The 27,404-nt window shown below is 37.8% G+C and overlaps 3 protein-coding genes across 3 annotated transcripts; all 3 read right to left on the bottom strand.

Moving 5' to 3' along the window:
- Window positions 1-13,511: 13,511 nt before the first annotated feature.
- LOC122067768 (putative disease resistance protein RGA3) lies at window positions 13,512-18,250 on the bottom strand. The gene is made up of 3 exons (XM_042631601.1): window positions 14,932-18,250; window positions 14,762-14,834; window positions 13,512-13,672 (listed from the first exon to the last, which is right to left on the bottom strand). Exon 1 carries the CDS (start codon window positions 18,248-18,250, stop codon window positions 15,005-15,007), a length of 3,246 nt encoding a protein of 1,081 aa, XP_042487535.1. The 3' UTR covers window positions 13,512-13,672; window positions 14,762-14,834; window positions 14,932-15,004.
- Window positions 18,251-18,410: 160 nt separating this feature from the next.
- Window positions 18,411-23,315, bottom strand: LOC122067767. The gene is made up of 2 exons (XM_042631600.1): window positions 18,902-23,315; window positions 18,411-18,748 (listed from the first exon to the last, which is right to left on the bottom strand). Exons 1-2 carry the CDS (start codon window positions 23,313-23,315, stop codon window positions 18,411-18,413), a joined length of 4,752 nt encoding a protein of 1,583 aa, XP_042487534.1.
- Window positions 23,316-23,336: 21 nt separating this feature from the next.
- LOC122067766 lies at window positions 23,337-24,365 on the bottom strand. The gene has a single exon (XM_042631599.1). It carries the CDS (start codon window positions 24,363-24,365, stop codon window positions 23,337-23,339), a length of 1,029 nt encoding a protein of 342 aa, XP_042487533.1.
- Window positions 24,366-27,404: the final 3,039 nt, after the last annotated feature.

Below are 27,404 nucleotides of genomic sequence, written 5' to 3'. Positions count from 1 at the left end.
TGTAGTTGAGCCTTTAATATAGTTATTTCGTCTTCTAAAATCTCAATCTTCTTAGTAACTATTTTGTCCTGTTATTTTACTATCTTCTCATCAATCTTCTGAACAACCTCTGATTTATCCAAGCAATGCTTACATCTCTCTTCAAAACATTTTTCACATTGATATCTTACTGTTATCCATGGATATCCTGATCCATTTTTCCATCGATGATTATTTTCTATACATGTATTTGTTAATACACATATATTTTCTAAATATTGTTGCATTACACTTGGTATTTCTTCTTCTTCATTTTCATCTTCAAGATTTGGATTAAATATTTCTATTGATACAATACTATATATTGATTCTGTATCACTTATATCATCTTCAACATCTATCAAACAACATTTTGAATCTTGTACCACTAAAGATCTTTTTGTATCCTCATTTATCCTTCTTGGACACTTTGATGCCAAATGATCATCTCTATCACATATAAAGCATCTTAGCTTCCTCTTATAGATTCCGTCTGGATCATACATCCTAGCATGATGATCTTTGTTCAAAAATGGTCTTCTTGCATCTGACCTTCTAAGGTAGTATCTCTTCTGAGGTCTTCTATTGCTATAACTACTTCTTCTTTGATATCTAGGTCTATATTGTATTCTTTGTGGCCTAGCTTTTACATTTTGTTTTCTTCTATAAATATCCTTACCTTCTTTTCCATATATCGGAGAACGTAAATATCTTTACAAAAATTATATTGTTCTCTTTGAAATTGTTGTTGGATTTGTATAGTTATACATTTTTCTTTTAAGCATTTTATAATATGTTATATTCTGATACCTATATTATCATTGTCTGGATTGTCATTTATAGGATGCCATTTTTGTCTTATTTCTTCTCCTAACTGTCCTGGTAATTTTTGAAATAATTTATCCTTTACTGACTGAGTAAAATAATTTCCACTTATACTTGCAAAATAATAATATTCTTTTAAGAAACTCTTTGCATATCTATAATCTGTTAAAACTAATCTTTCTAGCTGTGCTAAGGCTTCTGTCTGTTGTTCTATTCTGGCACTATTAGGGTCTTTCCCTGTTGCTAGCATATGTATTTTATTAACAAAATTATATGGATTTGGTCCAAAAGTTTTTAACATTCTAATTTCATCTGGGTATTCTACCTTATATCTTTCCCAATTTGCTTTCATGGTTTCTCCTAAAAATGTTTCCAAATATTGATATAATTCATCAACCTCCATTTGTTCTTTAAACTGTAAACAGTCATTTATAACTTTATTTTTCCAAATATCAAGTATTGAATCTAATTTTTGGGGATCATGATATCCTATGTTTAGTATTTTACCAAATTCTTTATTATCAGCAAATGTAACTGGTTCTTTTATTGGTAATCTTTTTCCTTTAGGTTTATAATATTTAAAATCATCTTTTGGTTGTCCTATCTCTGTTGGTTCTAATTTAAATCTTGGTCTATTTCCCCATGCCATATTTGGGTTATTAGGACCATATGGTCTTGTATTATCATATCATCCTTCATTCATAGCCTCTATATTTTGTAATTCTTCTATGTCAGATGCTAGACTATCATTGTCTTTTATTTCTTCATTGATTAATATTCTAGGATCTATTTCACTAATTTCACTAATTTCATCTTTAACACTTTCATTTTCTTCTTCTATGGATTTTCTTATAATAAATCTATCTCCTCTATCAATTAATTCTTCATCTTCTGTCATTATTTCTGATTCTATTGCTAAATTTTCTAGTCTAATTTTGTCTTCTTTAGTAAGTTCTATTTCATATTATCTTTTATACAGTAATGTTCCTATTAATCCATATTTATCATGTTGTTTTAATATTTTTATTTCTTCTTGTGTTATTATTCTATCTTCTATTATAGCTGATGTAATATTCTGGTTTTCTAAATCTCTTATTAATCTTTCTCTTTCTTCATTATCTATAGTATCTGTTGAGCTACTTTTAGCTCCTGGTCTTGTTTCATAATCTAGAAATCTTAACCTATAATTATTATTACTATCTTCATATATTAAACTATTTCTTGGTACATAAACTGTATTTGTTTCACTATCTTCTGTTATTCTGTTTAAATTCCATTCTTGTCCTGCTAATATTGTTGGGTCTATTTCTGGTGGTTTTAATAATTTACTTCCTTTTGATCCTATTCCTTCAATAACTTCTTCTATAGATACTTTATAATTAGTTGTAGAGTTATTTGTTATTTTTCCTATTAATCCTATACACATCATGATATTATCTCCTTTGAATGACTCATATCCTTTTGTCATAACTTTTATTTTTATATATTTAGGTAATTCTTTTATTTTTAATTGAAAATCTGGGGCTACATAATATAATGATTTATTATTAGACAAATCTACTTCTGTCATAGCTATTAAGGCTTGTTTTAATTGGGTTTTTGTATCACATCTCTCATCTATTAAACATATTAGTACTTTTGTTCCTACTTTCTTTCTTGTAAATCCTTTGATTCCTATTATAAATAATCCTAAATGAAAATATCTTTTATTTGTTATTAAAAGTTGCCTAATTGATTCTTGGCTTATTACATCTATGGTTTCTACTTCATCATCTGCAATAGATAGAGTAACCTCCTGATATCTTGAAAACAAACTAGTATCTCTTAAGAATCTATTGTGTGCATATAACTGTCTTGGGTCTATCATACGAGCTTGTTGTGTACTGAATCTAGTTATATCAGATTCTATATCTACCACCTCTTCTAGTCTTATATCTTCATTATTACTATTACTTCCACTTCCTCTTAATATTCTTCTTATCATACTATCATCGGTTGTATTCTGGGGTCTTGTATTATTTTCTTGTAATGTTCTACTTCTTCCTGAAAATGATCTGAACCTATTCATTTTAATTTATATGGTTTTGTCGAAGTTCCTTCTTCTAATATTTTTTTCTACTGGTATAAAACTTCCACTAAAAGGCTTTTTTGTGACTTTGGTACTATCTCCTGATGTAGATATCTTTAATCCACTGAGTTTTTGTCCTATATCGTCTAATTCTTTAGAAATTTCACTATTTTTATTTATTACTTCTAGTTTCTTTAATATTTTTATTAATCCTATTATAATTAAATTATTTTGGACTATTAATATTTGGTCGTGGGATGCTGTTGGTTTATATTTTGATAATCCTAGATTTTCAATCCTAATGAATAATCTTCTAGTAGACTTCGTAATTCTGTTATCTCTGTTTCTAAACTCATCAATAGTTTTAAATTTCTTATTCTCCTTTGCTCTTTTTGTATAATCTCAATATTTATTTATTATAAAATTTCAATAAATCTTCAAGATTTTTAATTCTACTTTCAAACTTATTAGTTATCTCTAGGAATTTCTGTTCTATCCTTTTTGACAATCCTAATATTTCTTGTGTTAAAATCTTATTTGATTCAGGATTTGTTTTATTCTTTTTTAATAGTAGTGTAATACTTTGGTTAATATAGTCTAAATTTTGTTGAGCTTTATATGATGATAGATCTTTTGTATTAGGAGAATTGAGAAAATTTTGGTTTTCTAATTCTTTAATTATCTGTTCTTGGTTCTGATTTAATCTTTCTGTTAATGATATATTTAAGTCTATTAAACTATTTATTATTTCTAATATGTGATATGGATTATTACTATGTAATCTATGTCTGTGTCTTATATTGAATCTGCAATCTAGTTTATATCTATCAGTTGTGATTATTTCTGTTTTTTCCTTAGGTATTTCTAAATTTAAATATTCTAATCTGTCCAGTTTGTTAAGCTTCTTGGTAAAGCTAATAACGAATAATAGTTTCTATGTAATCCTTTCCACTGATTATATCTTAAAATTTGTCTTCTGTATTTATTAAGTATTTCTTCTGGAGTTAATCTAGCTTTTTGTAAAATAATTTGTTTTACTTCTTCTGGTAAATTCCTTAATTCTTCTGAAGATTCTATTATTGAAGTACAATAATCTTTATATTCTGCAGAAACTATAACAGATAAAGAGTTTAAATCTAAGTATTCTAATCTAAAATAATCGTAATGATAAATTCTGTTATATTCACTAGTGAGATATTCTATAAAGCTAAAATAATGCAAATAAACTGAGAACATAAACTTTTTATAAATTAAACAGAATTATAAATAAACACGACTCTGATACCAAAGAGAATTTAGGCCGGAGACTGCCGGTTCAGTTGGAAGACGCAAAAGAAAAATTATAGAAAAAAAAATCGAGAATTACAGAAAGAAATCGAGAGTTGAGCACAGGATGAGCACAGGGAAAGGAAAATCAAAAGAGTATAGGGTTTTCTGTAGGGTTTCGAAAAAGAGCTTATAAAAAAAAAGAAAAAAACTCTTTTTTTTTTACCTCAATTCAAATCCTCACACTGGGATTCAACCGGGGATACACGCACAGTAATATAGGCCCAGTTCTTTTGGAATGCTACCTCAAACAGTCTTTTTATTTTAGGGGAATACTTAGCCAGGGACTACAAGTCTTCTAGTTCATGTAGGACGCCCTGCCAACATGATTCATACCCTCACAAAGGAGTTCTGCTCACTGGGACTTAGACGGCCTCCTTGGCTCAACGTCCAGAGCGTAAGGTCCTATTCTTTTGGAATATTACTAGAAGAGATTGCAGTATAGTCATAAGGCTACTTAGTCTGAATGATAGCAGATACCGATCTAGATCTAGAGCTTTAGACTACTCTTTGGTTATATATCAGTCCACTACTCCTGATATAATACAGAGTTCAAGTGTCCTAATCACTCCCTAAGAAAGATCTTCTACCTTAACATACTTCCAATCATTTCGGAAGAGTAATATTAGAATGTTGACCCCTGGCCCCTTGGGGAGCCAGGATCAAACCAGATGTTAATTGAAGCACAAGAGCCAACTTTCCAACAATTCATCTCCCTAAGGGTGGATTAGAAACTTATTTCCAACCAAGATGGGTTAAAAGGGCCTGATTATGGATAGAATTCAATCTAAAACCAAGACCTCCTACGGCTTTTGGCTTACATCCTTCATGCCACTTTAAAAGATAGATTTGGAAAACAAAAAACAAGACATCAAATAGATAGATATAGATTTTTTTTTTTTGGGTAAAGGATGGATATAGAACTGAGCACAAATTTATCGCTATCTTAATGAAATATAAATAAATGGGAGAGGGATAGGTATGCCGCCGATATCAAATATGCTAGCAGATAGCATCAATAGGAACACATGATGGAGTATCATTCAGGAAGGATATGAGGGTCATTTTAGAAAAAGGAAAGAGAGAGATAGACACAATGGATGCTAGCATACATGATATCGGCGGCATACCCAACCTTTTTCCTAAATAAATATAAGATATATAACAAATATAATATTTAAACATTCATTGCTAAAATATTTTCTATATTATTTAATTATAATTGCATCTGATATTTTGTAGTAGTTACATCAATATCCAAATTTATATCCAATTATCCAAATAAATTTCTGAATATACGGACATGGACAGTAAACAGATCAGACTTTGGACTCCATTTCTAGGAAAAACATAGACATAGTGGATCAATAGGTCAGGTATTAGAGAAAGTATAGCCAAATAATACTTGAAAATTAAAACATGGGCAACAAAATCTGCTGCCCGTAATCGCATGCGTTAAAATATAATAATCTCCTTCCCTCATGGGTTTGCAAATACCCTTTTATAGGAAAATTTTCTCCATACAATGAGGGATTCCAGTTACTCAATTTGACAGTTTTTCAAATCCAAATTCAGAATTTAAAAATAATGGTGGAAGCTTTTTTCTTTTTTAATCAAATCCTTACTCGTAGGATTTGGGTACTTGACTTGATAGAGACTTGAAATTTTGTTTCTAGTTGAATTCCATTTTAACCTTCTAGGTAATAAAACCACTTCGATTTTGAGTGGATTAATGTAGATCTGGGTCTAAACCCGATTTGACAATTAGATTTAAATTGAGACCTGGACCTACCTTGGAGGCCCGGATCATGTTGATGGGTCCAAATATATCATATGGATCGAAAGACCTTGTGGATCCAAGCCTAAATACTATAAATATTCTAACTAGTAAAAAACATATCAATTCGGATTATAACCCGGATCCATTCTATTACAAAATTTAAAAAAATCCAAGATTTAAGAATTCTATTGTCTAATCAAATCCCTAATATGCCCAAATGATACTTCTTAAAATCAAGAAACACGATCTATACAATCCGAATATCCAATAATATGTAAGAGATGCTTAGCTAGGATTTTCAGAATAAGATGCATTCCTTTACTAAAAAAATAAAAAGGAATATAAAAAACAATTAGATTCCGAGGAAGTAAAATAAAGTATTTTTTTTTTTCTACTAAAAATCTAACCGAAAACAATAAGAGTATGTATGTTTGGTAACCAAGAGAATAAAAGAAAAGAAAAGAAAGAGAGATAGACACATAAGAAATCATTGTGTAATCATTCATTTTTTGTCTTAATATGTTTTCATTTTTTCCTCATGTTTTCTTGTGGTTTTGGCAAGATTTTTTATTGGGGAGTAAAAGAAAATTTCTCAATTCCCAAGAGGAATTTTGAATTTCAAAAGCTGAATCTTTTATTGGGTGAAGACATACCAAGTGCAAAGAGAAATTCCGAACCCAAGAAAAAACGTGCAAAAAGTGTACTTTTTTCTTTTCTTTTATTTTCTTCTCTTGGCTATCAAACACAGCCTTATGGACTGAATTTCATGAAGCTTGCTGATTTTAATCAACTGGAGGAAGGTGTCAGGGAAAATACAATTTGTAAAATATATTATAACCTGCAACAGTTTGTAACCATTTAGGCTGTGTTTGGTAGCCAAGTGAAGGAAAGAAAAGAAAAAAGAATCTAGAAAAAAATAGAAAAGAAATGAAATGAAATGATGAGAAAATAAAAAGAGTATGCATGTTTGGTAACAAAGAGAAGAAAAGAAAAGAAAAGAAAAAAATCAAAAATTTTTGAAGTTTATGAGAGAGATAGACACATAGGAAATCATTGTGTAATCATTCATTTTTTGTCTTATTATGTTTTCATATTTTCTCATGTTTTCTTGTGTTTTTTGCAAGATTTTTTTTGTGTGAAGCAAAAGAAAACTTCACAATTCCCAAGAGGAATTTTGAATTTTAAAAGTTGAATCTTCTCTTGGTTGAAGACATACCCAAGTGCAAAGTGAATTTTCTAAATCAAGAAAAAAGTACGAGTTTTTGTACTTCTTTCTTTTCTTCTCTTGGCTACCAAACACAGCCTTAGTTCTCCCAGATAAAGTGTTGGCATCTACTCCAATTATTCAAGTTACTGGTATCAAATTGTAGGCAATATTGAACTTAACAGAGGAAAAGTCAAATGACTAGGGAATGATATGTGAAGAACAGAATTCCGTAAAAAAAAAAAGAGATGAGTAATACAGAAAGAGGATAAAGAGAATCACACCTAACACCTAAGATAGACTCAAACTAGGGGAGGGGGTATTAGCATCCAGCTAAGACCACATCAGCATATCTCCATCTTCTCCTATGATTTCTCAACTGATTGATCACGTCCGGCTCAACTGATTGATACGAGTTATTTTTGGATATGTTGGAATCAAGCCAACGGATGGATATGAGACAGTTTTAGAATGTACTGGAATCAAGTCATGATTTCATCCATCTATCCTAAAATCAAGTTCTTATGTTTTCCTTCCTTTTATTGTCTCAACAATTTTGTTAAAATTGTATATATATAGTTCGACCACTGTACATGAAAAAGATATGAAAAAACCATTTTAAGTTCAAATTTTATCATGGTATGAGAGCTTGACGACCTGTGATCATCATCTTCTCCCACCATGGATACTGAAGACCAAATACTAACAACTACTCCAACACCAACCTTAGATGTTTCATCCCCATACTTTCTTCATTCTTCAAATCAACCTGGAAGTCCGCTGGTCACCCAACTCCTTACAGGTGACAACTATCCTACATTGAGCCGTGCCATTACTATGGCTCTTCAAGCAAAGAACAAGCTCGGTTTCATCAATGGAACCGTTACTAAACTTGCCACTGAACCGAATTTTTCTGCAAGGATTCGATGCAATAGTATGGTGACCTCTTGGCTTATTCATTCCACCATTCTGGCCATAGCCAACAGCCTCTTATGGAGCACTGATGCTAATGAAATTTGGAAGGATCTCCTTGACCGATTTTCACAAAAGAATGCTCCAAGAATTTTCGAAATACTTTGGGTCATCGCCAATCTTACACAAGATACTGGTTCCATCTCAACATACTACACTACTCTCAAAGCCCAACGTGATGAACTTTCTTCATACCGAACTCTACCAGCTTGTACCTGTCATGCCCTTGCATCTCTTAATACACTTTTTGATGAAGATCATCTCATGGATTTTCTACAGGGACTCAACGAATCATATGCAATTGTTCGTAGTCAATTGTTATTGATGGATCCATTACCATCAGTAAATAGAGCCTTATTCCCTCCTTCTCCAAGAGGAGCGTCAACGCTCCTTAACTAATTCCCGACATCCACAACCAGAACATACAGCCATGATCACTCACACCATACCGGCATCTTCCCGGTCATCTTCCCGATCAGATAATAACAACACACGGCCTAAGTACCATTGCTCTCACTACAATATTAATGGACATTCGGATTCTCGATACTTTAAACTTCATGGGTATCCACCTAGCTTCGTACGTAATGGTTCTTCATCAAACCGTGGTGACTCTACCCAAGGTGGTTGTGGACTTGGTGCATCAAATAGCCGCTCATATCAACATCACGCCAACATGACTGCTACCCCTTTGGATGACACACCAGTAAACCCCACCATTACTTCCACCTCTTTCACACCAGAACATATACAGCAGTTGCTAGCGTTGCTCCCTTCTGGTAATCCACATGGCTTGGAAAATTTTCCAGGTAGCCCTTTTTTGCTTCTCTACTGTTTCACAACCCTTTTGGATAATTGACATTGGTGCAACTAATCATATGATATATGACATGGCTTTTTTTTCTTCCCACACAAAAGCCTCCTCTAATTTCACTATTGGACTCCCTAATGGTGCTAATACTCAAGTAGCAAATGTTGGTAGTGTCCAACTCTTTCCAAAATTTACCCTTCACAATGTTCTGCATGTCCCGAGTTTCAAATTTAATTTATTCTCTTAGTCAACTCACTACCAATTCTAACTATTCCATCACTTTCTCTCATGGCACTTGTGTGTTTCAGGACCAACAAACGATGAAAACTTTTGCAGTGGGTAAGAAACATGATGGACTCTACCTTTTGGAACAAACAACCCTCCTTGTAGCCACAACCATAGTTAGCAAATTCGGATTCGGGAATTATTCGGGTGGAGAATTATTCGGAATAATTCGATTGATTAATTTAAGGATTCGGTCAAAAAAGCTTATTAGGTTTTGTTTTTGTTTTTTTTTTAATACTGTTTAAGTGGACCGAATAATTCGGTTTAATCCGGTTCGGTCCGAATTATTCGCGTTTTATATTCACTTTTGAAAAAATCACGAATTTTACCGAATTTTATTTTTCATTCGGATTCAGTCAGAATTTTTTATTAAATTCGGTTCGGCCGAATAATTCACGAATTATTCGGCCGAATTGATAACACTGGCCACTACCCTTCCAGGCTCCCACTTTGATCTTTGGCATTGGCGCTTAGGACATCCCGCTTTTTCTTTGTCACCAAAATTGAAGGCCTTAGATAATAATATTTATTTTTACAACAAGTGCACTTGCACGGTTTGCCCCTTGGCAAAGCAAACCCGCTTACCCTTCTCAACTAGCACAATTACCACTACCTTTTGTTTTCAGTTAATACATTTCGATGTTTGGGGGCCCTATAACACGCCCTCCCATTCGGGTGCCCGTTATTTTTTTAACAGTGGTGGATGACTATTCTCGAAAGACATGGGTTTATTTGATGAATCATAAAACTGATGTAACTCCTCTTCTTTTTTATTTTTTTGCAATGGTCAAAACACAATTCAACACCTAATTTCGCCAACTTCATCCTGATAATGCATGGGAGCTCTTTAATAACCCCCATTTTGATTACTTTTGTTCTTTGGGCATGATACACCAATCAAGTTGTGTTTACACTCCACAATAGTGTTGCGGAGCGAAAACATCATCATTTTCTCACCATTGCCCGTGCATTGCGCTTTCATACCATTAAATTTTTGGGGAAAATGTGTCATCACCGCAGCTTTTATCATAAATCGTCTGCCAACACCAGTTCTTAACAATCAAACATCTTATGAGATTCTTTTTCATAAATCCCCTATCTTGTATAATCTCAAGTTGTTTGGTTGCCTTTGTTTTGGTCGCAATCCCATTGTTAAACATAAATTTGATAAACGTGCATCTCCTGATATCTTTGTTGGGTACCCATATGGCCCAAAAAGTTATCGTGTTTTTGACCTGTCCACTCAAACCATTTTTGTTTCACGTGATGTCATTTTCCATGAACATATTTTTCCATACAATATGCTTTCATCTCCGTTGGCTTCCAATTCTATCCTACCTCTACCACCCACTGAACCAGACTTTCCTTCATCCGAACCCAACACGTATTCCCCAACTATTGACCTTGCCCCTCACCCTAATCCTACTATTCCCACTCACCATGACCCAACACCAGCACCCAACTGGACCCGACGCCTGAACCTATAGTGCCACCCACTCCCACTTCCCACCTACCCCCTTGTACCCTATCCTCTCGCACTCGTGTCCCACCTGGTTACCTAAAAGACTACTATGTTTCAAATGCCCACGCTCAATCTTCTTCAATTGTTGGTTCAGGTACATCTCATTCTCTCTCTAATTTTTTTTTATCTTATGATCGATTTTCTCCTTCTCACCTTTCTTTTGTTAGCTCTTTATCTATAACTTGTGAACCTGCAAATTTTTCTGAAGCCATGCAATTACAGGAATAGCGCACTGCTATGCAAGCTAAGATAGTGGCCCTTGAGAACAATTGTACAAGGTATCTTGTTCCATTACCCCCTGGCACTCAAAATGGGTTTACAAAATAAAAAGAAACTCTGATGGATCGATTGATCGTTACAAATTCCGACTCGTTGCTAAAGGGTATACATAGATTGAAGGCGTTGATTATTATGATACCTTTGCTCCTATTGCAAAATTGGTTACTGTTCGTGCTCTCCTTGCTATAGCTGCTGCTCGTGGATGGAACTTACATAAATTAGATGTGAATAATGCATTTTTGCATGGGGACCTTACAGAAGAAGTGTACATGACCCCTCCTCCCGGTTATCGACGAAAGGGGGAGAATCTTGTTTGCCGCCTACACAAGTCCTTGTACAGCCTTAAACAGGCATCCCACAATTGGTTCTCAAAATTCACCAAAGTGCTGTTGCATTCTGGTTTCACAAAATCTCAAGCTGACCACTCACTATTTTTCTACATCAACAAACCACTTTTGTTTTTGTCCTTGTGTATGTCGACGACATTGTCATTACAGGATCCAATGATACTTCCATTCAAAATGTCAAGAGCCTCATATGCCAAACATTTCATACTAAGGACCTTGGGACTCTTAAATATTTTCTTGGAATTGAAGTGGCTCATTCCAAGAGTGGTCTATACATTTCTCAGCGCAAATATACTTTGGTTATACTGGAGGATTGTGGTTTAACTGGTTCTCGGCCAGCTGATTTTCCCATGGAACAAAATTTAAAATTATCTGATTCTGTGGGTGATGTCCTTTATGATCCTTCTATCTATCGAAGGATGGTTGGCCATTTGATATACCTCATGGTTACACGGCCCGATATTGTCCACACTGTCAACATTTTAAGCCAATTCATGCACCAACCTCGCCAGCCTCGCCAACCTCACTTGGATGCAGCAATTCGTTTATTGCGTTATTTAAAGGCTACCCCAGGGCAAGGCATATTATTTCCTAAATAATCTGACCTTTCCTTAAAGGCTTATTGTGACTCTGATTGGGCCGTTGTCCCATGACCCGCCGCTCCACCACTGGATATTGTATTTTTATTGACTCTTGTTCTATATCTTGGAAGACAAAGAAGCAAACAAATGTCTCTCGGTCATTGGCGGAGGCTGAATATCGTGCCATGGCCATTGCAACATGTGAACTTACATGGCTCTCTTATCTTTTACATGACCTTGGCATTTCATCTTTGGCACCCATCCCACTTTATTTTGACAATCAGGCAGTTCTCCACATTGCCGCCAATCCGGTCTTTCACGAGAGTACAAAACATATTGAGATCGATTGTCATGTCGTTCGTGATAAGATCCAACAAGGCTTCCTTTTCCCAGCCAAGATCTCTACTCAACAACAACTGCCCGATTTGTTCACCAAGTCTCTTTACTGTGAGCAATTTCAGAATCTACGGTCCAAGTTGGGCATATGTGACTTGCATGCTCCAGCTAAGACCACATTAGCATTTCTCCATCTTCTCCTATGATTTCTCAACTGATTGATCACATCCGCCTTAACGGATTGATACGAGTCATTTTTGGATATGTTGGAATCAAGCCAACGGATGGACATGAGACAGTTTTGGAATGTACTGGAATCAAGTCATGATTTCATCCATCTATCCTAAAATCAAGTTCTTATGTTTTCCTTCCAATTATTTTCTTAACAACTTTGTAAACATTGTATATATATAGTTCGACCACTGTACATGAAAAAGATATGAAAAAACCATTTTTAATTCAAATTTTATCATAAGGAATCATACATGAAAAATGAAGTTCAAAGACCCAAGCCCTCTCTCTCTGTAGGAATCGCTTCAAAAGAATCAAAAGTGGAAGCTCACAAATTCTTGAAGTAGTCCATTTGGGTGACCAAAGGCAGGTTCCGTGGGTTTATCACTTAAAATGCTGTTGGAATTCCTTCCATAACTGCAATTCATATGCTTTTATGAATAAATAAATAAATAAATATTTTGAAGAATCTATATTCTTCAAAATGGCCACTTCTATTCACCATTTTAAGCCAAGAAGGCAGATGGACTGAGCCATTACTGTCATTAGTTAACCAACCTAACATCTAACAATTCCATTAGCTAAATTCAAGCAAACCAATAGGAAAATATCCCTATAGCAAGTTAAATTGAACAATAAATGCAACAGAGCTGATATAATAGTTCTAGAGTCTTGATGGATTTGAACCAACATCTCATGGGTGTAATCCCACATGCTCTTCCATTTGAGCTAAAGACTCACCTAGGGGCATAAACCATGTTAGCTTCAATATATAATAAAAAAAATTAACGAGTCACAAATAATGAATTGATATAATAAACAAATTAATTTTAAAAACAAATATAATTTCATAAGTGCAAATGAGTCATAGGTTCCATAAGCATGAAATAGAGACAATGAAACAAGATTGATCAAACAAATTTGTAGTGGGGCAAGATATTGCTATTTGTTGAAGCTTGAGATGATATTCTTTGCAAATAGCAATGAAGTGGAAGAAAGTGGCTGCATAAGCCCCCCACCTGGCCCCATCCAATCCTCCCACAGTTTCTCCATTTCTCTCACGCCCAAGCTTTTGGGTCCCAATTTGCTACACAATATTCAATCTCTTGTTAATCGATCTAAGCTTTGGGTCCCAATTTGAAACACAGAAGCCATATTGCAACAACAAAAAGAAGCTCACATCAAAACATAGTAACAAAGTGGGACATTATAGCCATTGCAAATGTGAAAAGGAGAAATAACTGGCAAAAGCAAAAGCACCCTACTCAATAATCAAACAGTATGAATGAGTTCAATAAGACAATACTCAGCACATGCACTTTCTCAAAAATAAATGAGAAAAGGAACCCCTTTTAGATCAGGTATCTCGTGTTTTCCCACAATGTGGATCGGGTCTTGTATGCTTTCAACCAACCAAATGAGCGATGGTTCAGAATTGTTGGATTAGAGAAAATTCCCTTCTTATGTCCTTCTAATGGCTTTATTTGGTCGGCCTTTAGTCTAATCATGAATGAGAGCAATCCCAAAGGTTGTACAAGATAGATAGGTCATATACTTACAAAGGAATTTTTTTCCCAGCAAAAGGTTTTGTGCACAGCTGTGCATACAATCGTTTGATGAGGTATGAGGGTCTATGATGCACCCCTTTTGTCCCCATCTAACAGTTGTGTGCATAATCGTCAATGGTGCTACTGAGGTATAACGTATACCACTGGTTGTCCCCACTTTGACTGATGTGCTCGTCACTTTCCAAGAAAAGGTGAGGACCGGAGTGGGAAAGAAGAATTGAATATATATACAACCAATTATTTCAAATGAAAAAAACATTTTTATGCAAATTGGCCTAAACTCATTTCTTCTCTGTCCTATCACAAGTCCAGGTAAAAGAAAGTTTTCTTTCCATTTTAATTCAATAATATCACAAAAAGACGGAAAGATGAAAAAAAATTCACGCATTATAAACAAGGCAAAGAAAAGAAATAATTTAAGAAATTGTGGGTGAAGGGTGGAGAGTGAACGGTACAGCATATCAGAGCTTTCAAAATTCATGCAAATAAGATTAATTATGGAGATCCATTCATATTTATATGGTTGAACAATAGAAGAAAAAGAAAAAGAAAATATAAAAATCAAAATAAAAAATAAAATAAAATAAGCCAGATCAAATTTACCTCACCTGAACAATATCCTAGCTGGGTAATGGACCTCCATCAGCGAAGCTAGATAGGATCATGATTAATTATCGATCGCTGGAAATCATATGGTGAAGGTAGCTAATAAATAACAAAGCTCCAATAAAAATCTGCATGATTAATCTAAAAGTCATAGATTAGTAATAGAACTTACTAAAATAGTAGATTAGTGAGGTGCTTTAGTTGGCCTCGCTGGGGATTCTTGAGCTCTGGCCACCCAATAAGTCTTAGGTCTCGAAGGGAGACAAGGTGTGGAGATCCTCTTCCCCTTTTATGTAATCCACCTCCTTCAGCCCCTCTGAAAACCGACCAATTTTTAGTGTCTCAAGCATAGTGAGCTGTTGTAACCCCTCTGGTAGTGACTTCAATTCCCAAAAGCCAGTCAATTTCAACGATCGAAGAGAAGTCATTCCCCGTAATTCCTCCGGAAAAGGCTTTACAAAAGGACACTTGTGTATTGACAATGATCGAAGAGACGGAAAGACTAGTGGGGTGAGCAGAGGGGATATCTCAACTTGTTCTTCTTGACTTGGAAAAATTGTTTCAAGCTTAGGGCAATACGAAAACATCATGGTCTCAAGAAAATATGCATTGTTTTGTAGCAACCTCCCTGGCACAGACTTGAGGTCTTGACAGGAACGAATATCAATAAAGTTGAGAGAGATAAGGTTGCTTGACAGTGACTTTAGTGCCATCTCATTTGTTACGTCAAACCACAAGTTTTTGAGGAAAGGGAATCCACTTGGCGTGATTTTCAACTCAGGGCATAAGACGACCCGCAACTCCTCAAGAGATAGAAAGGAGTTTTTTACTTCCGACCATTCAACCAAATTACGCATTCTATATAAATATAGTTCCTTAAGTGAAGGAAATGCTACCACCGTCGTCCTTGAAGAAGAAGAAGAAGCTGCTCTAGTACTACCACTATTGTTGCTGCTATAATAGAATTCCTGACCAATACATTTCACCTTTTCCATGTCATTTAACCAAAGAACCCTCAAACATGGTAGCACCCCTAACGTTAGGACATATTCCAATCTACGGCAACCATAGAGTTTAAACTCAATCAAATTTTTATATGTTGACAAACCACTTAATGCCATCCATGTAGGATATTTTGCACCGCCAAAGTTTCGAAGCGAAAACCTTTTCAAGTTTGGATGAGGTTCTAGGCCTTCTAACACAGCATCATCATCATCATTCATTAATAGGCCAGCAGTAGTATTCCTAGAATGCCCCCACTCTAATGTTAAATCACGAACATCTGGCTTCCCTCTCAAATTTGCCTCCCTGGCTTCTTCTATTCCAGTTGTTACGTTCTCCAGACCCTTTATAGTCAGTTCTCCTCTTAGATTATTCAAGCACCTTAGTTGTTTAATACTGTGTCCTCCATCTTTGCCCACTATAAAATATGTTAATGTTTGTAGATCTATCAATCTCCCCATCTCAATTGGCATCTCAGTGCATTCGTTTCCCCATTTAAATTCAACATGTCTCAGGCAAACCATCTTTCTCATTTCCTTGGGAAGCTCTTTGAGATCATCGCAATAATTGAGTTTTAACGTCTGCAAATTGTAAAGGGTAGTGATAGACTCAGGCAACACTTCAATTGGATTATCTGATAGGTCAAGGTACCTTAAATGTTTCAATTTTCTTATTGAAGGTGGCACCTCTTTCATATTGCAGTCACATACGTCCAACACACGCAAGCTCTGAAAGTTCATCAACATGTCATTTGAGATCAAGCTTGATGATGATAATATTAATGTCCGTAATTTCTTTGCCTTCTCCAACACTTCAGGAATAATTAATGTTTCCTCATCATCACAATCAAGAAAAAGAGACAGACCACGAACTTCATCAGAAATGTCTCCCACATTATTGGCTTGATGCATAGTGGAATAGTCAAGCTTTCCAACAACTTGTGCAAGATCATGTACAAGATCATGCATCTTACATGTCTCTATATCTCCGTAAGCATCCTTCTCCACATCTTGGAAAAAGGAATTCCACAATAATATATAGAAACATTCATTGCCAACATCTTCTATTTGTTTGCTTCCTTTGGGTGGTTGTTGAAGGAATCCCTCTGCCATCCATAATTGTATCAAGAATTTTTTTTCAAATTTATAATCCTTGGGGAATACTGAACAATATGCAAAACAACGTTTCAAGTGTGATGGCAGATGATCGTAACTCAACTTTAATATCCCCATTATTCTTCTACTGCTCACTTCTGGTAAATTCCAAATTTCACATTGTTCCATATGCAACCACTCATGTTCTTCTATTTTGGAGTGCATCAAGCTTCCTAAGACCTTTACTGCTAAAGGTACTCCTCCACACTTCTTTACGATTCTCTTTCCAATATCCACCAGATTATTGGGGGGGATCTCGCCATGACTAAATGCTCTTTGACTAAACAAAGACCAACAATCTCGGTCTGATAATGTTCCCAAATGATGAATGTAATTTGGGGTACTCATCATCTTTGCAATATTATTGCTACGTGTAGTCACAATAATTTTGCTACCTACACTACCAGATTTTAAGGGATTTATCAAGTTGTCCCATTTTTCACCATCTTCACTCCAAACATCATCCAGTACAAGCAAAAAACGTTTGCCCATCAATTTCTCTTGGAGCTTTCGTGCTATGACATCCAAGTTTGATGCATCACATTTAGTTCCACCACTAGCTGATTCTATGATTTCTTTTAGAAGTCTATGGACTTCAAATGGTTCAGACACGCATACCCACATTCTTAAATCAAAGTTCTTCACAATTGACAAATCATTGAAGACCGATTGAGCAAGAGTGGTCTTACCAAGTCCCCCCATTCCTACAATGGGGAAGACCGAGATGATTTGATCATTGCTAGTGTTGACAAGCATATTCACTACTTTTGATTTATCATCTCTCCTTCCAACTACTTTCGAATCGTCTATAATAGAGGTGGTTTGCCTGTCATCAGCTTTGTACATCATGGAGGATGGGGTGGAATCATAAGTTGATGATGATGATGATGAGTACAGATCCAGTACTCCAAAGTTGAAGTCATTTGCATCCTTTCTGATTCCATCCAACTCTTCATTGATATCCTTAAGCTTATGGGCCATTTTAAGACGAAACGCAATTGGGTTAGAGCGTGAGAAGAAATTGCGTACCTTTCCCATCAATCGGTTCTGGATCTCCAATTTACGTCTTAAAACTTCATAGTTGAACTCATCAAGCACATTATCTGCATCATAAGCAACACTTTTGAGCCTCCTCAGCCATTCTTTCACTGCCACTTTCTCCACTTGTTGGTTCTCAGCATCTTGCAGAACACCTTGGATGGTGGTCAAGGTAGTCTGGAGCTTCTTCAACTCTCCCTTGAAACCTGATACTAAACTGATTTCTTGAGTAGCAATAGAGATCAAACTTGCCAAGATTCCTTGTGCTCCAGAGACCAGAATTGATTCAGCAGCCATCTTTGCTCTTTTTTTTTTTTGCTAAAGGATGATTTTATTGAAGGAAATAAAGGAGAAATACATCCAAAGACGAAAGAAAATCAAGCAGGCTCGCAACCACTACAGCCACTTGGAAACTCCACCTTCGGCATAGCCATCAGCAGAGTGTAGAAGCAAGAGCCTAGCAGAAGCGAAAACTATGCCTACCCGAGGCATCATTTTCTAAATCATCTAATACATGACTGGGAAAAGTGGTGGAGTAGTCAGAGGCTCCCGATTTTGCTGCCTTCTTTGCCAAAAAATCTGCCACAGTGTTCGCCTCACGGAAGCAGTGGGTGATTTTCCATGTAATGGACTGAAGGAATGGGAGAGCAAACCGCCATTTTTGTAAAACAAACCAAGGGATATGCATCTTCTGAGTTGCAGCCACTACAGCTGCGGAGTCCGACTCGATCCACAAGCCCCTTGCGTTCATATTCATAGCAACCAATATTGCTTCCATGACAGCGCTAAATTCAGCTTCATATATTTTTTTAACACCCAAAAAAGTACTGAAAGCCTTACAAACCTGCCCATTACTGTCACGAACAATTCCCCCTGCTCCTGCGCGACCCGGGTTTCCCAATGAACTGCCATCAACATTAATTTTGATCCACTGATCCGGTGGCTTACACCAATGAACTTCCAGCGGCGGCACAATCTTTGGGTTATCAATCTTCAGCCCCAGTTTTCTGCAACACAAAATATCAGCAATCGATTTCACTTCACCCTTAGAAGTCCCTGCATATAGAGCAAGATCCTGGCAGATGTATTGAAATGAGTAGATCCCATTCCTCTTTTTTCCTTCATACCGTCTGATATTTCTTTCCCTCCAGATTTGAGAAGCAATGATGGTAAGCCCTATCATCCAAGAGTTTTTTAAATTGATCGATCTTGATTTCCTCTTCCACCACTGAAATAAGCTATCAATTGACTCATGTTCAGACCATCGAATTGCGAAACAAGAAGTGAATTTCTCCCAAATATCTCTGGAGAAAGGACAGTGAAGGAAAATATGCTCCATACTTTCTTCGTACTGCTCACAGAGGCTACATCGAGAGACTAGGAAAATTCCTTTTTTCCTTATAAGCTCGTCCGTTGGGAGTCTCTCATGAGCTAGTCTCCATCCAAAAGTAGCAATTCTTGGAGGGAGGTTATTGTGCCAAACCAAAGAGTTCCAATGCACTGCCGGAGCAACTCTTCTAATATCCTCCCACGCTGACGATGTAGTAAAAGAACCAAGAGGAGATAGCTGCCATATACATAAGTCCTCAATTTGGGCACTGGGAATCTTCACCTCTTTAATTGCAAGGAAAATTTGTCTGAGAGAGTGAGAGCGGACCTCTGGAAGTGACCATTCGCCATTCCTGATGAAATCACAAACCTTAGCATTGCAAGGGAGGGGAGGGAGGTCAGGAGTCTGAATCTCCTCAAGAATAGACCTAGGGCCCCACCATTTGTCTTTCCAGAAATTTGCTAGATCGCCTCTCCCAATAATCCAACGTTCGTTTGCCTCCACAGTTTTCCACACCTTTCTGATGCCCAGAGCAATAGACGACGGCCGACAACCTCTATTAAATGACCCATCTTTTTTCACAAATCTGGCTCTAAGAAAAGAATTGGCAGCAGATTTCTCATGCTTTATTCTCCATACCAATTTACACAGCATTGCCATGTTCGTGTCTCTGAGTCTTCTGATACCTAAACCCCCTTCTTCCTTCGGTTTGCAAACAGACTCCCACTTCACTGTAATTGGTTTTGAGGTATCCACTTCCCCTGTCCAGATGAAGTTCTTCATCCATCTTTCCATGGTTACAAGGAGAGCAGAGGGCCACCAATAGATCCCAAAATTATGATTAGGAATACCGGATATGACTGATCTAACCAACTCCACCCTGCCCGCCATCGACAAAAGTTTACCTTTCCATCCAGCAAGGCGCCCCTTTACTTTATCCAACACAGGCAGAAATGCCTCCTTTGTGATTCTTCCCTTGAATATCTCAACACCAAGGTATCGAGTTGGAAAGCTGCAAATGGGGATGCCCAAAGTCTCAGCGATGGCTTGCTTACGAGTTGGAGGAATTTTCCCTAGAAAGAGCTTGCTTTTCTCGAAGCTGATGTGTTGACCAGAGAACTCCTGATATTTCATAAGAAAATTTTTAAGGTTAGCCACATACCTGGATGAAGCATTCGAGAAGATAAAGATATCATCGGCGAATAAGATGTGTCCAGGGGTTGCAACGCCTTTAGGGCCACAAATGGGCATAATATCTTTTTGGTGGGTCAATCTCGTCAGGCCTCGAGAGAGAACCTCTTCCGCCATGATAAAAAGCAAGGGGGATATAGGGTCTCCCTGTCTCAATCCTCGCTCCACGCCAAAGAAGCCCTGCGGGCCTCCATTGACAAGAACAGAAATCTTAGTTGAAGCCAATAATTGATGCAGCCATGTGATCCAATTTTTTGAGAATCCAAATTTTTCCATCACCTTAAAGAGGAAAGACCAAGAAATCGTATCGTATGCCTTTCTGATGTCTATTTTTATACCAAGGCCACCCCCTCTCGTGGCAGAGTACATCAAGTTCGCCAACTCGGATGCCACACTAATGTTGTCATGGATCAGCTTCCCTTTTTGAAAAGCTCCCTGTTCTTCCGAAATGAGCCTGGGGAGAAATCTCTCTAAGCGCATAGCCAGCACCTTAGAAATTATTTTGCAGAAGAAATTGCTCATACACAATGGTCGATACTTGTCCAGAGTCTCAGCTCCGTCCACTTTAGGGATCAGAATTAGGAAAGTATTGTTAACACCTTTAGGCATACGACTAGTCCTGAAGAAGGCTTTCACCGCATTACAAACATCACCTTCCACAATGCTCCAACACTTCCTGAAAAATTTTCCAGAGAAGCCGTCTGGGCCAGGCGAGCTTTCAGGATCAAGCGCCCAGACCGCCTTCATGATCTCTGCATTACCAGGAAGAGAGTCTAGATGAAATATGTCTACTTGTTGGAGAACCCTCGGAATGCTGTCCAAAAGATCAAGATGATCGACTGTAGGAGCATTTTTGTGAAATCCCTCATAGAATTCCACAATATACTCACCCAAATTAGTTTGCCCTTCCACAATCGACCCATCCTGTTTTTTGAGGAATCGGATAGTATTTCTATTTCTTCGCATTTTAGCAGATAGATGGAAAAACTTAGAATTTCTGTCCCCATAAGTCAACCACCTGAGTCTCGCCTTTTCTGCCCAAAGCTTTTCATGATTCTCTTGCGCCTTGAGAAGAGCCGTTTTAGCATCAGCCTCCATTCGGAACAGTTGATCCGACAACCCATTACTGTCAATCTCCTCCTGCACGTGGGTGAGATTTTTCTTTGCCTCGTCGAGACCCCTTTCAAAATGGGGAAAGGTCTGTTTCGCCCAACCTTTTAACGCCCCTTTGAGCCGCTTGAGTTTAGACATTAGGGAAAAAATAGGTGACCCTGGAACCCACTCCGCCCAGGATTCAGCTACAACCCTATCGAAGTCCTCATGATCCGTCCAAAAATTATTAAATCGAAAGGGGCAATTTGGAGGGCGCTGGCTGCTACTTGAGACCACAAGCAGAGGGGAATGGTCAGAGGCAAACCGAGGAAGGACCTGTTGAGAACAGTCCTGAAAAAAGGATATCCATTCTTCGTTACAAAAACCTCTATCCAGAACAGCACAGACATTACCTCGGCATCGATTGTTTGTCCAGGTGAATTTCCTGCCCATCGAGGGCACCTGAGATAGAAGACATGCGTCAACCATGGCTCCAAATTCTGTTGCCGACCCCAAACTGAAATTTCCTGGGCCACGTTTCTCATGAGATTGAAGGCATGCATTAAAGTCACCAATAACAGTCCAAGGAGTAGGAGTTTGAGGAGTATCAGCCACCAAATCCATCCATAAAGCTCTTCGCCCCGCCCTAAAGCTGCTAGCATGAACAAAGGAAATCTGGATATGGCTCATACCCCAATCCAAAGCAATTGTAACATGCTGTTCAGACTTAGAAACAGAAACAGGGACCTTCAAATTTCTTCTCCACAGGATCCATAGATTTGGAATTCTATTGAGCCTATTGTTATGAATAAAATCACCGTAAAAGCCTAGTTTATTAAAAAACAAATTGGGAAAGTCACAGGTACCTATCATTGGTTCTGCGATACACAGAAGGTCTGGATCCTTCTGAATAATCAACTCTCTCAAGGCCCGTCTTCCGACCACCTTCTTGATGCCCCTAATATTCCAGAAAAGGACCTTCATCAAATCACTTATTTGTGGCATCCAGATGACCAGCATTGAAGTCTGCCCCAGCATTCCACCTTCATGCACAGGTCTATTAGAGTTATCTTCCACATCTCGAAGAAAACTGTCAATTGCTGTCACTTCTTGGTGTTGGACTATCACCCTTCCTCCCACAATATGTGATGGAGACAAGTCTGAAACAACATGCTCAGGGCCCTCCCATTCATGATCGCGCCCTCCTCTGCCAGCGTGAGTCTTCCGGCAGCCTCCCCGTCTACCAATGTTCACTGCTCTGTTCTTACGAGGCCTGAGAGTACGAGGCACAGGGGCCCTACCTATGTTAGGAGCTTCAATCTCAGCGCCTTTCTGGTTTCTCTCTTCCCTGAAAGGATGAGAGTCATGTTCGGACGAGGAGCTTGCAGAGTCTGCTGGGTCGGGTCCATATTCAGTTCCGCCCAATGGGTTGTCCACCATAGGACGGTCCATAAGTTGCTGGTCTACCTTGCTAGATGGAGGATTGCACTGCCCATGGGGTGAGCTAGCCTCAGAGCTGTTATCTTCCACCAAGTACTCCTTAGAACTTCCTTCAAAAAGTTGATTTGGAATGATCCCATTGCCACTTGGCAGATTCCCTTCCTTCTCAGAATTGTCTTCCAAGGGAAGGATGATTTCAAGATTCCCATATATGCTATTAGGCGTAGACTGTCTTAAAACAGCAGCTCTTGAGAAGGAAAGAGATCCGTGCATTGGCTGAGCGGAGGATCTTCCAGCATTACTCACCATCTCCGCCGCGTCGCCGCCCTGCTAGGGGCCTTCATCCTGTCTTCCACCTTCTTCTTCACCAAACGTCTCACCATCTATGTGTCCTTCACGGTGCTGCACCTCTCTATTTGGTGCTTTCCGATGGCGGCAAGATTGCACATTATGACCCATTCTCTTACAATACCCGCACCTAAGCATGCCATCTTCATAGGAAATAATCTGTTTGAACCAGAAAATTTCCCCCGTTCCTGGTTGTCGTCTCTCCACTTGAATCTCCTCAGGCCTGCTTGCTCCCATTTCGATCTCCACTTGGACCCGAGCAAAAGATCCCATGGAAGCCGCTCGAGTACATCTATCTAGTGCAACAGGTCTCCCGGCAGCCTTAGCCATAGTGAGTAGGATCTTCTCATGCCAATATTCAAGAGGCAAATCGGGGAATCTGATCCATACGAGCTTAGTATTGATATTCTTCGCATGCACATCAAAGTCAGGCTTCCATCGCTGGAAACGGAGAACATGACCAGTGACTCTCGTAAGGCTCCTTCGCCACAGTGCTGCCATGTCACCTTCCTTTTCAAATTTGAAGAGGATGTAACCCTTCCCCATCGGAGCCATCTTCACACCGCCTTTGAGGTTCCAGGTTTCTCTCGCCTCCTTGCGGATGTCATCCATAGATATGAATTTGAAATTTGCTCTGCCAATCAAAGCAAATCGGAAGCCTTGGAGGCGTTCCTCATAGGCATCTTGAGGAACTATTATCTTTGTATCAGTGCCCGCATGAATGGGGTCTGGCAAACTATCCACATCCGGCAGAGCTCTCCCCACCACGGAAGAATAAGAGCGTCTCCCTTCATCTCCAGCAGGAACCTTTGGGAGACCCTCCTCAGCCACATCCTGCTCAGCCGAGAATGGTTCATTCATAGGATGCTCAGGCAGGGATTCGCCCTCCTTCTCCCTTACCTGAGGTTTCAGAAAGTCAGTGATCAATGCTTGTCTGCCTCGATCTGGAGGCCACCCACCCTTCGGACCCTGGCTGATTTCCTCTCCAGTCTCCTCCATCTCAACCACCATTTGACACCTCTCGAATTATCCTGTTTCCAGTACTTGAGCTCAATTAAGTCATTGCTTAACTTTTCTCATATCTCAATATTATCTTTTGTTCTTTTCCGCAATACCCAATTGATGAAGACCCAAGTCAAGAAGTAAATGACAGGGTAGCTTCCAAAGGTATGTTTTTACCAAAAAATAAAAAATAAAAAATCCAAAGGTATGATAATTCGAAGAACAAAAAAGATCACATATTTATTCATCTAGAAACCGTAATGACCGGGGTGGATGGCGCGCAGGGAAGAAGAGGGGATGATGCAGTTGCATGGGGAAGATGGGGTGGGGTGGGGTGGGGATAGGGTAGTATGATGAAACGGGTTTGTAGGGAGTGGGGTTGTGTGAAAGGGGGAGGGAGGGAATGTTGCAAGATGTATGTGGTTGTGAAGGGGCGGTGGTGTAAAGTAATGTTTGGGGTATAATTGAAAATATAAAATTAGTTACCGGAAATATAATTTCACAAACATTGAATAACCTAGATATATTTTCTTGAAACATTTGGTACCCCAACTTTCATAAGTGGAAAATTTAAACCATGGCTGTACTACTACTGTATGTACGTTGTTGGTGATGAATTGGTTTGCAGTTCGAAATGAATGTTTAATTCCTAATTTGTATACCTTACTTGGGGTTCTTCCACGTGGAATTACCAAAAAGGATCCACATGGATTTGTTGTTCCACACAGAAGGCTACTTGGGATTAATTTCTCAGCTGATTTGCAACAAGGCGTTTCCAACAGGCAACAAGCCAAGCAGCAAATCAAGGCATTCCCAACGGGCAACGAGCCAAGCTGTTGCTCCATTTTATTATTCTAATTTTTTAAGCATAAATTTGATCATGGCCAAACTTATCTTAGTTTATATGGAGAAAATCAAAAAAAAATAAAAAAGGTCGATCTTTTACAGATTTTTTTCTTCTAAGGCCCGTTTATTATGGGGTCATATACTAGGGACCCATTGAAGAATCAAGGAAGGACCCAGAGAGGTGCTGGGATGGGACCCAAGAGGGCCATATGCTTCTTGGAAAACTTGAAAGAGTATATAGTGAGGTTAATAGAGGTTCCTTTTCTAAATGCACTAAAGGGACTTGATCCATTGAGTCAATGACCAAGTCCTTGAGCAATATCTGACAGTTTTAAAGCTTGGGATCGATATTGATTTAGATAGCTCGGTGTCAAAATATAACTAAAACCATTTACTTGACCGTTTATGATCGAATCGAACTGCACCATATAAAAATGATCTGATTCTAGTTGTCTAGGTCATTTTCCCGGTTCGGTTCAAAACCGCAAAACTGATAGTTAACCGCTACCAATGGTGTTACCGTGTTTCAATATTTTGATAGGTCTCCACAAAAAATAGGAAAAATGTGTTTTGATGGGTTATTTCTATATTTGATTCTTTGTGTTTTGATGAGATACAAATTATGAAATAATATATTTAATTTTTGTCTTTATCCTTTACCAATGACAATTACATATCCCATCATCTTCTCATTGCAAGTCTCTAACTTCAACTTTCAACTTTCAACTTCAACTCTTCGAAACACACAGAGCTAAATCTTCTACTTTCTCTTACTCTCCCATTTCCCTACTTCCTAATCCCTTTTTTTTTTTGGTCAATACTTCCCAATCCCTCTCTGATCTCTAATGTGAACCAAATGTACGGCATTACAAATTGAATTTGCAAACCTTTTTCTAAATTTAACATTATATACCGCATACAAACTGATAATGAACCGGATAACAAAAATCAATTAGAAACTGTTAAAACCAAAGTTGGATAAAAGCAATTCTGATTTCAGCATACTCCTATCTGGTTCGGGTTTGGTTTCACATTATCAAAAGATAAATTGAACCGAAATCAAAACAAATAATCGAAATCGTACCATTTGACACCCCTAGATTTACCCCTATTCTTTATATTAAAAAAAAAAGATTTTTATTACATTTTCACCCTTATGTTGTACCAATGGTTTGGTATCAAAACAATCAAGACTTAGGATCAGTCTCAATCGATACAGGTCCAATCCAGGTAATTTCACGATACTAATCTTTTTTTCTTTTTTATTTTTTTCTTTTTCTAAAGACGGATATCCAAGCCTTCGGCCTGACTAGTCCCGTGGGCCCATACTGACCCCACAACTGCATGAACCGGGTCATATAGGGATTGAATGAGAACCATTCAACTTTCACTAAAAGCAGTGAAGAGCACTAAACTATACTGATCCAATTTTTGAAACAATGCTCCAATAGAGCACTCTTTTACAGATCTGATATCATTAATCACAACTGAAACATCTATGGACGGTTGAGTCCAGACCTCAACGATGTAGACGATCAAGGCTTAAGAATCAGCAAAGTGAAATTAGTATTGTATAGAAACCATAACAAAAAAATAAAATTAAAAACCTTATAAAACTGTTAAAACCGAAATAGTTTATAAATGACCTTCATTTTAACATGTGAAATCGTTTATTATATGGTTTAGTTTTGATTTGCCTAAAAAAAGCTTGCATTGAACTGAGCGATACCAAACTACCAAACTACTTAACACCCTTACCTCAAGATAGAGATGTATACCAATGCTACATTTGGTTGCAAGGGGAATTAAATGGAAGAAAAGTCACATGGGTTTGTTTTCCACACGAAGGGTTGGAAATTTGGCAAGTTGTGTCTCCACTCCCACGCTTTGTCCTCCATTAGCCCCCTCTTGTAGTTCATCCCCAACCCATCACCATCCCCTACGCCCCACTTCCATTCTTCCACACCTGCCTCTCCACCCGCCTCCAATAGGCCTGACCCATTGTAAACTAATTATAGTAAGACGTGTAGATGGGGTATAAGGAGACAAGTATGAAGCCAAGAAGGGTAGTGATTAGAACGGAGACCTGACCTTGATCGGAGGAGAAGAATCATAGTCGCAATCATACTACCCACATTGCTTCAAGATTTGCAACAAGGCGTTCTCAATGGGCAATAGGTCAATGTGGTTCTATTTGATTAT

This window comes from Macadamia integrifolia, unplaced genomic scaffold, assembly GCF_013358625.1.
Source record: "Macadamia integrifolia cultivar HAES 741 unplaced genomic scaffold, SCU_Mint_v3 scaffold3103, whole genome shotgun sequence".
Lineage (NCBI taxonomy): Eukaryota > Viridiplantae > Streptophyta > Magnoliopsida > Proteales > Proteaceae > Macadamia > Macadamia integrifolia.
This window is presented reverse-complemented; position numbering and strand designations above follow the sequence as displayed.

Excerpts from the sequence above, each read along its gene's own strand:
- LOC122067768 (XM_042631601.1), bottom strand. The coding sequence starts at position 18,250 with ATGGCTGCTGAATCAATTCTGGTCTCTGGAGCACAAGGAATCTTGGCA.
- LOC122067767 (XM_042631600.1), bottom strand. The coding sequence starts at position 23,315 with ATGGTGAGTAATGCTGGAAGATCCTCCGCTCAGCCAATGCACGGATCT. Across the intron at positions 18,749-18,901 it reads GCCGCTGGAAGTTCATTGGT|CTGAATTTAGCGCTGTCATG; the intron begins GTAAGCCACCGG and ends AAATATATGAAG.
- LOC122067766 (XM_042631599.1), bottom strand. The coding sequence starts at position 24,365 with ATGGTGGTTGAGATGGAGGAGACTGGAGAGGAAATCAGCCAGGGTCCG.